The sequence below is a fragment of the Octodon degus genome, unplaced genomic scaffold, assembly GCF_000260255.1.
Source record: "Octodon degus isolate 3935 unplaced genomic scaffold, OctDeg1.0 scaffold00033, whole genome shotgun sequence".
Classification (NCBI taxonomy): Eukaryota; Metazoa; Chordata; class Mammalia; order Rodentia; family Octodontidae; genus Octodon; species Octodon degus.
The window spans coordinates 4,081,823-4,091,768 of NW_004524609.1; the positions used below are offsets into that span (position 1 = coordinate 4,081,823).

Here is a 9,946-nt window from a genome sequence, read left to right on the forward strand (position 1 = left end):
GCACCCAAAATAGTGTGCAATGCTGCTGGGTCATGAGACACGTTCACAAGTGAGCGCGCGAGCTGCTCACCAGGGCTCCGCTCATGCTTACGTTAACCTACTTGGAGTGCACTGCACGTGAGCTTTACGTGCAGCATTCCTAATCCCAAAATCCAAAATCCAAAATCTGAAAATGAGCAAGGACACAACACAAGAGGAAAGCTCAACCCCGACCTCATGTGAGGGGTTGAAGTCAAAACACAGGAACCCTAAAAACTGCAACATCATCTCGGGCTAAACAAGGTGTGTATGAAATAGAAATAAATTTTGTGTTTAGATTTGGGTTCTATTCCTGAGACATCTCATTTGGATGCAAATATTCCAAACCTTAGAAATTCAAAAATTGGAAACATTTCTGGTCCCAACCACTGAAGACAAGGAACATTCAATACTATTGTTTCCTTATTATGTTATCTTCAAGTGCCTTCCTTTTTTTCCACTGTAAGACTATGTTAGACACAAAACAATACAATAATAACTCCATCTCTACAGACAAAAACAAATAAATAAAAATTCTATCTGCAGTATTAGAAACTTTAAAAAGTATATTTCCATTTTCTGTTGACTTAAAAAAAAAGAGGTTTGTACCTATGTTATTTGCTTATTATTTCTTGCCTATATCTTGTAATATGAGAAACTACTTTGGAATAACAATACACAATGTATTAACCATTGTTACTCTCCTAAAATCTTGTTTTGAGATTTTGTACCACTGTTTATTTTTTTTTCTTTCTTTAAAATAAAAATAACTGATGTCAATTTAAAAAAAAAATTCTATCTGCAAGTCAAAACATCTATCTATTCAAATCTAGAACTGCTTGAGCAGAACAACACTATTCTACCTCTCCAAAAAGGGAAAGTTTTAGGCAGGATTCCTTCTCCAAAGGAATCATATCATGTGCCCAAATTGCTGAAAAGTCTGTTTCACCTTCAGCGAAGCACCATTGTGCTTCTGTGTGTTTGCCTCCCCTCCCGCAGGTCTGAGCTCTTACCCAGTGGCAGGTACCTCCAGCCCAGGGCCTGGGTGACTGGGGAGAAGCGAGGAGGCTGAGTGTGGCGAGCATGTTCCTACTGCCTTTCTTCCTCCCTGGGTTCCAGTGAGAGCAGCAGGCCCCAGACCAGGCTCGCCAGTGGCCTTCTCTTCCCGGGGCCAAGAGCCTCCGTCCACAGTGGGGTGCGGATGGATGACTGGGTACCTGGGCTCTCGGCCAAGGTGTGGCAGGGAGACTGGCTGTGCACACGAAATGAAAGGCAGCCGGGCGTGGTGGCTCACATTTGCTCTCCCAGCAGTCAGGAGACCGAGGCAAGAGGACCACTGAGAGCTCGAGGCCAGCTTGGGTTACACAGGAAATTCGAGGCCAGCCTGGACTGCACAGTGAGACCCTGGCTTAAACACCGCACCTAAGGCTGTGGGAATAGGTGGGAACGCCCTCCACTCAAGGCTCACCACCACCAAAATAAGTGTGTGTGTAAACGCTTGCGATCCTGTACAGTATACTCCAGCTGTGTCCAAGAGGGCCCAGAGACAGGGCTACTTAATTCTAAGGAGGACATTCGTGGCCAGCTGCAGTTTACAAATACAATTTCCTTGGAGAAAAGGCTGGTTCCACACCTAGGTCAAGAAAATGTTAGATGATTTTTTAACATTCTATTCTTTTTTTTTTTTTTTGGCGGAACTGGGGCTTGAACTCAGGCCCTCGTGCTTGCCAGGGAAGCACTTATTCTACTGAGCCATCTCCCCGGCCCCAACATTCTATTCTTATAAAAAGGAAGGACTCAGCTGGGTATGGTGATGTATGCCTGTAACTCCAGCACTCTGGATTCTTTTTCTTTTTTTGGCTGGCTCAGGCTGCCTTAAGGACAGATCTAGTATGGCATGTGGAGCTGGGGATCGAACTGCGGTCCCCTGCGCCTGACTGAGTTTGCCCAGGCAGGAGCTTTAAACTGAGCTACTCCACAAGCCCCCCTAAAGTTGAGAAGGATTTTTTCTTTGCCTGGCTCAGGCTGCCGTAAGGGCAGGTCTGGTAGGGCATGTGGAGCTGGGGATTGAACCATGGTCTCCTGCACCTGACCAGGTTTGCCCAAGCATGCACTTAAACAACTGAGCAAACCTGCAAGCCACCCCCAGCACTCTGGGAGACTGAGGCAAGTTCAAGTCTTGCCTGAGCAACCAGTAGGTTTTGTCTCAAAATAAAAGAGGGCTGGGGATGTAGCTCAGTGTGAGGGTTATGGGAACTCGTGTGTGTGTGTGTGTGTGTGTGTGTGTGTGTGTGTATAAAATAAATTACTGAAGTACTAGTACAGAGAATGAGAAAAGGATACTGGCCAACTCTAGGGCACTTTGAATATTAAAATAAACATTGTAGGCGGGCCGGCTAAATAGCTCAGTGGGTTAAAGCACCATCCCACAGGGCGCACTGAGATGGAGATGAGACTGGGCATGGTGGTGTGCAAATGTAATCCCAGCACTTGGGAGACTGTAAACAGGAGGATCACTACGAGTCCGATCTAGTAGTGAGACCCTGGACACCCTGTAGACCCTTCCCTAAAATACAGGAAAAATAAATAAAAATAAATAAACATTACAGTAGCAGATTATAATCCTATGAGAAAAATAGGAATCTGGGAGTCCATACCAATATGAAAAATAAACAAACGGGGAAGAAGGGAAATCTTTATCCTGTAGCATAGTGCTAACCAATAATCTAGAAGGAATGACAGTATTACCGAAAAACTAAAGCAAAGTCACAAATGTAGTAATTGACTTGGGCAAGAATCATCAGTGGAGCTCCCCACCAGCTATAAAGTTCTGGTGACTAAGAGGTTATATCCACAAAAGATTTAACAGGGTTTTTTGGGTTTTTTTTGGCATCAGGGATCGAATTCAGGACCTCGTGCCTGCCAGGTAGGTGCTTAAGCCACTGAGCTACCTTCTCAGCCTTACAAAAGATTTATCAGCTGCACACCGGAGAAGCTAGCAGACACTGGTAGGCAGTGATCACAGGCCATGTCTTCAGGAACGCCCAGACACCTATGCCAGCTGACAAGTGCACTCGAAGACGGCACCCCTGCTTCTGTGCTGCTCCCAGTAAAAATACAGGAGCCACAAAGAAACAAACAAATCTGTGACAAGGGACATCCTACAAAGCAACAAGCCTGCACTCTTTATAGGTATGAGGATCATGGCAGAGTAGGAAGAAGTGGAACTGTCCCTGCGAAGGAGACTCGGAAATGACAACTTCCTGACACACGTGATCCTGACTGGGTAGCTCTGAAGGGTTCTGTGGAATGTAAGCGTGGACTACTGTTAATTTCCTGGTTCTGAAGACTCCACTGTGTGTCCCCTGAAACAGATCAAGGCACTGAGGGGTCTTGGGGCTCCACGCCTGGAACTACTGTGAACTAGTTCAGACATGAACACAGATAATCCGGGAGAAGAGCACACAGAAGCTTGAAGGAGCATACGTGTAATCTGGCCACGTCGGCAGGATACGTGTGCAGGAGCTCCTTATCGCCCAGGTTCCATAGCGCTTCCACTGGCTCCTTCCCCCAGGGAAAGCTGTAGTAAAGGCGGCTTCCTCTCCGCCCCTCCGCGTCCTCACAGTCACTGCTGCTGAAGTTAGACGGGCTCATGGCAAACTGGAAAAGAAAATGTATCTTAAAACTTCTTGGGGCCAGGGAGGTGGCTCAGTGGAGTAAGTGCTTCCCTGGCAAGCGCAAGGGCCTGAGTTCAATCCCTGGTTCCGCAAAAAAAAAAAAACAAAAGCCAAAAAACAAAAAGAACTTCTTAAAATAAACACCAACTTACTTCAAATCATGCAGTCATTTCTAAGAATTAAAGCTGTTTAAGACTGTTTATCCAGCAACTACTTACAAATATTCAAGTCTCAAAAACTGAAATTTAATTAAGTATGAATGAGTATTCTGGAAGTTGAGGCAGGGAGATCACAAGTTTGGCCCCAGCCTGGTCGACTTAGCAAGACTGTGTCTCGAAAAATTTTAAAAGGGGTGGGAGATGCTGCCCAATAAGAAGGCCTTGGGTTCAACCCCCAGGATTACCAAGAAAAGAGCCAGGAAAAAGAGGGACAACAGCCAAGCCAAAACGCCTTCTCTGCATATACTAAGGCTGATTGTAAATTACAGAACCATTTTGACTAAAATGGAGAGCTCACTGCGAAAGGAACTGAAAGCGGAAGTTGGAAAAGTGGGCAAGAGTCAAACTTCACATCAGCCAAACAGCCAGTGAGGGGCTGGAGCTCTACCTGAACACAGAGGCTCGTGAAGAAAGGCTTCTGACACCGGAGTCTACTAAGGTAGCCGTGTCATCTGGACCAATGAAAATCATGGCCAAGCTTTTCACTCATATTTGCTGATTTAGTCTAGCTATCTCTTACAAATGTGATACAGCTGTATCAAATCAAATTTCATCTGTAACACAAGAGCATTACCTTTGACACACTAAGAAAACTTGTGTTAACTATTAATCAGAATACCTTTCTCCACCACAGCAGTCGATGACGCAACCAGAAATCAAGCCACTGGCTTGAAGTCCTTGGAGAAGTGAACCATACCAATGAAGCTTCTGTCTTCTCACCAATTCTTTAGGTAGAAAGAATATTATTAGTTAGCTCATCTGAAAACTATAGTCTCTCCTAAAAGACTGGTTCCTAATTATTTCAATACAAGATGTTACAGTTTATGTGCACATAAACTGAACCATTACAGAACCATTTTGACTAAAATGGAGAGCTCACTGCGAAAGGAACTGAAAGCAGAAGTTGTAAAAGTGGGCAAGAGTCAAACTTCACATCAGCCGAACAGCCAGTGAGGGGCTGGAGCTCTACCTGAACACAGAGGCTCGTGAAGAAAGGCTTCTGACACAGGAGTCTACTAAGGTAGCCGTGTCATCTGGAACAATGAAAGAAGGCCTTGGGTTCAATCCTCAGGATTACCAAGAAAAAGAGCCAGGAAAAAGGAGGAGAGCAGCCGGGCCAAAACGCCTATGCCAGCTCTTCTCAGCACACACTGAGCCTGATTGTAAATTACAGAACCATTTTGACTAAAATGGAGAGTCCCCCCAAAGTCTCATGGAGCCACCGGGGTCTGGTTCTAGAGTTTGGGATTAATTCATGAATCAAGGCTGGGATTATGGATCCAGCACTGCTGGGAATATGGGTGTGAGTGCAACGCCCTCCCTGGGGCAGACAGCCGGAAGGCAACATAAGGAAAGGAGAGAGGCTCGCCTCTGCCCCTGCTGCTGTTGCGCCTCCCTTCTGGCTGTCTTCCGCTGCCATGGACGGCTGCTCTCTGCCACGTGCCACTCTGCCATGCAGCCAGCTGATTATGGACTGAAACCTTCACTGTGAGCTAAAGAAATCTTTCCTTTCATTTTGGGTGTGGGGTATTTTGTCCCAGCAATGAGGAAACAGTAACCAAGACACAAGGCCAGGATGCTTGCCACATTTTATACCTTTTGCCACCACCAGGTATCTGCTGAGTGTCAGGAACAGGATGAAAACACACTCCAACCTGGGCAAGCCCGTAAGGCAGCTTCCTGTTTACCAGATCCAGGCAGCTAACATAGTGCTCCAAGGCACCTGGGAAAAGACAGATCCGCCACTGTATAAACCTGCTGTCCAAACCAACACATGTGTTGACTTATAGACAAACCAGCAGGATCACAGGTTCACACAGCAGTACACGTACCATGGAGCTAGCGGGACTATCTTAGATACCACTTAAGGCAGTTTCTCCTCAGCTTTTTAGTTTGAAGATTTTTGAAATCTACATAGAAACTGAAAAGAGTAATACCAAGGACTCTTGTGTACCCTTCCCCAAGAGTCTGCAATTATCAACATTGCCATGTCTCTTCCTGTTGGCTTCCAAACGCATCTCCCAAAACAGATATATTCTGTGTACCTTCACTGGACCACATCCCATTATATTACCTAATATATGGGCAATACTTAATTTTTCCAGTTGTTAACCAAAATATCATATTTTGCTTTTTTTTTTCTTTTTGTCTTTTTGAGACAGGGTCTCACTCTGCAGTTCAGGCTGGCCTTGAGCTCACGAACTGGCCAGTCCTCCTGCCTCAGCCTCCCAGGTGCTGGGATTTCTGGTGCGTGCCACCAGACCTCGCTGCTGTTCTCTTCATAATTAAGGTTTATATGCATTTGATTAGGTCTCTTTAATAACTGAGATTATTTCCCTTGACTCCTTCCCCTCAATGTTGCTTCCAATGACAATGAATTTTGAGTCCAGGGTAGTCATAAATTATCTCACACTTGAGACCATCTGCCCAGCCCTGGCTTTTCAGTTTTTTTTAGGATTTCTCCATCAATTAAGACGTGTCGTACAACACAAACTAATTACTTTTAGCAGGAATCCAGTCTACCTCTTACTGAACCATAACAATAGGAAACCGGTATCAAATTACCATTATTTTATTTTTTTGTATTTAGTACAGGGTCTCACTATGCAGCTCAGACTCCTATTGATCTTCCTGTTGTCAGCCTCCCAAGCACTGGGAGTACAGGCAAGCGCCACCATGCCTTGTCTGTCGCCCTCTCAGCACGCCAGTGATCGAACCCGGGTCTCTGTGCTTTAGTAAAAGTAGTTGGGCTGTTATTGCTGCTGCACAGATTTCTCTCTTTTGCGGATCCAGGGATTGAACTCAGGCCTTTGTGCTTGCCAGGGAAGCGCTTATTCCACTGAGCCATCTGCTTAGCCCCGGCTTTTCTTTCTTTCTTTTTTTTTTTTTAAGATTTCTCCATCAATTAAATCTGTTTACCTTTCCTGGGGAGCCTGGGGCTGAGCCAGAAGCTGCAGGGTACAGGGTCTGTGAGCACACCAGAAGACCACTAGCCATGATATTGACCCGCCTGCCTTCCCACTGGGTGTGTGACACCTGGTGTCAGCAGCAGTCACTGTAGTTTTGATTACTTTGCAAGGACATTCATAAGAGGACTCCAGAACTGCTTTGAAAACTGGCAGGAGGATGGGCTAAGTGCATTCAAAACAAGGGATCAATGGCAACGTGTTTTACTATAACAAAAAAATTTAAACATTAACCATATATTTTGATTAACCCTTGTAAAACATCTACTCAATAATCTTTTTTAAAAAATTTTATTTATTTGTGTGTGTGTGTGTGTGTGTGTGTGTGTGTGTGTGTATGTGGCCAGCTCAGCCCACCAGGGTGAGGGGCTGGCTGGCATGTGGTGCTGGGGGATTGAACCGCGGTCTCTGTGTGCTTTGCTAAGCTTGTTCTAAGTAGGTGTGTTAGACCACTGAGCCATCTCACCAGCCCCAATAATATCTTGCTTCCCAATAATCTTTCACACTATTGTGTGAAATTCATTTAGAATTCATTTGTGATAATCCTTGCTTGAATCACTTGTACTGGGGTTACAAACTAAAACAGTGAATTTTCTTTTTCTTTTTTTTGCAGTACCAGGGATTGAACTCAGGACCCTGTGCTTGCCAGGCAGATTAGTCTACTGAGCTAACTCCCCAGCCCAAAATAGTGTATTTTCAAATCTACCTTTCCCTTCTGTACTTACTGCACAGCTTCTGTAAAACATGAGCTTTTTCCTCCCCTTCTTTTTCCCTACCCAGACTCTACCATTTGTTTTTTTAAAATCAAGCTTTTATCCACTGCCATCAGCATTTACTTTTTTTTTTTCTTTCTTTCTTTTTTTGAGACAGGGTCTTACTACGTGGACTAGGCCGGCCTCGAACGCATGGTGGTCCTCCGGCCTCAGCCTCTGGAGTGCTGGGATTATGGGCCTGTGTTTAGTGCTGTCTGTGTTGAATTCATCCAACTCTTCAAACACACATCTGTGTCCCTCTGACATGACTGAACTCTCAAGCAATTCTCTGCTTGCTTTTAAGCACCATGAAGTGTTCTAATCTCACCTTGGGGCTTCCCTGCCGAACAGCTGGAGATAGCCTTTCTGTTAGGGCTTATGTCCAGATGACTCCAAAGCCCCGTGCGCTTGGAGGTGGGACTTCTCACAGGTTGCTGGATCTAGAGCATATGATACTGGGATTGAGTGCGTGGTGCTGGGATGAAGGCTGGGATTACATCAGTCCAGATTTGTTTGGCACAGCTCTGGTGAGGGTTATGGGAGGCCCTCCAGGGGTGTGAGCACTGCTTACCTCAAGGGCAGGGAACAGAATTCTGCCTGAACAGAATATAAGGGCAGAAAGAGGGCTGCTGCTGCTTGCTGCTATCTGCCTTCGGCCGGCAGGAGCTGTTTCTTTGGGATGCCCCTCTGCCGTGCCTGGGAGCCAGCTAACTATTGAACTGAAACTTCTATAAATTATGCACTAAATAAATCTTCCCTCCTTTAACTTTCGAGTGTCAGGTAATTTTCTTTCTGCAGTGTGAAATGTACGTAAGACATCCAAGCTCCGGCTCATTGTAAGAAGCAGGTTCCTGGAATTAAGTGTGCTCGCTGTTATTGACTGTCATTACTGCTGTGCCCTTCCAACAGATACAGTTAGGAAACAAGTATTCTTTTCTTCTTCTTCTTTTTTTTTTTTTTTTTTTGGTGGAACTGAAGATTGCTCTCAGGCCCTTGCGTTTGCCAGGGAAGCGCTGATTCCACTGAGCCGTCTCCCCAACCCCAGAAATATGTATTTTTAAAAATCATTAATTCATGCTGGTATTACCAGTCACATTTGGCATTAGTTTCCCTTCTTTTATAGTTTTTAAATCTCTTGCTTTTTTTTTCCCCAGTACCAAGGATCAAACTCAAGACTTTGTGTTTGCTGAGCTATGTCCCTGGTCCCTTCTATTTTTAAAATCTTTTACAGTGAAAATAGGTTCTAATAATATTAGCCTATTTGCCCCCACAATACATATAAGTTCAAAATTATTTCTACTGAGAACAAAGAAAAATTCAAAATGTCTCTATTGAGTTGGGCATGGTGGTGCATGCTTGCAAGCCTAGCACATGAGCAGCTGAGGCAGGCGGAGCATCATGAGATGGAGGCCAGCCTGGGCTACACAGCTGAGCTTAAGCCAGCCTGAATTATTATTATTATTATTATTATTTTTTGTTTGTTGTTTTTTTTGTGGAACCGCAGATTGAACTCAGGCCCTTGCACTTGCCAGGGAAGTGCTTATTCCACTGAGCCACTCACCCCTTCTTTCCTCCAAAGTCTCGGTTGTTGTTTTTTATGCACTTAGACTCTATCTCAACAGATGACAGCGTCCTGCTCTCTGATTTGGGTAGACTAGGCTGTCAATAATAAGAAAGATCTAGGGCTGGGGAAATGGCTCCGTGGTCTAAGTGCCTGCCTGGCAAGTGCAAGGACCTCACTTTGATCCCTGGTACTTCAAAAAAAAAAAAAAAAAGATTACAAAAAGAAAAAAAGATGATTACAAAAAGAAAATGTGGTATATATACACACACTGGACCATTTCTCAGCCATAAATAACAAAATTTTCCCCTTTTAAAGAAAAGGATGGATTCTGAAACATCATGTAGAGTGAAGTAAGACTCCGAAAAACAAACATCTTATGTTCTTCAGAATATGCAAGTCTGAAAGATGACAAGAGATTAGAATGGAAATCATTATTAGAGGAAAGGGATAAGTGGTGGTGGTGTAAGGGTGGGTTAATGACGGGATGCATATGATAAAGGAAAACTATATATGTTGAAACCTCTCAAAAATGTGAACTAGGCTGGGTGTCAGAGTGCCGTATGCCCGTAACTCCAACATTTGGGAGGCTGAGGCAGGAACCAACATTGCAAGGAGGTTGAAGTCTGCCTCGGCTATTTCGTGACTTCAAGTCCTGCTGGACACAGCAGGACCCTGTCAGGAAATAAAACAAGCAAAAAGTGAAACCAGGCAGGAGAGCAGGGCAAGGCGGCGATGAAAACGATCAAAGTGT

General features: G+C 44.7%; 1 protein-coding gene across 1 annotated transcript in view; it reads right to left on the reverse strand.

Annotated features, from left to right (window-relative positions):
- Positions 1 to 9,946, reverse strand: part of Polg2 (DNA polymerase gamma 2, accessory subunit) — a 22,354-nt gene that overhangs the window by 7,526 nt on the left and 4,882 nt on the right. The window contains exons 2-4 of the mRNA XM_023714114.1: positions 5,510 to 5,668; positions 4,533 to 4,638; positions 3,505 to 3,678 (exon numbers count right to left, since the gene is read on the reverse strand). Of these exons, the coding sequence (XP_023569882.1) occupies positions 3,505 to 3,678; positions 4,533 to 4,638; positions 5,510 to 5,668 (439 nt within the window). The remainder of the gene's footprint in view (positions 1 to 3,504; positions 3,679 to 4,532; positions 4,639 to 5,509; positions 5,669 to 9,946) is intronic.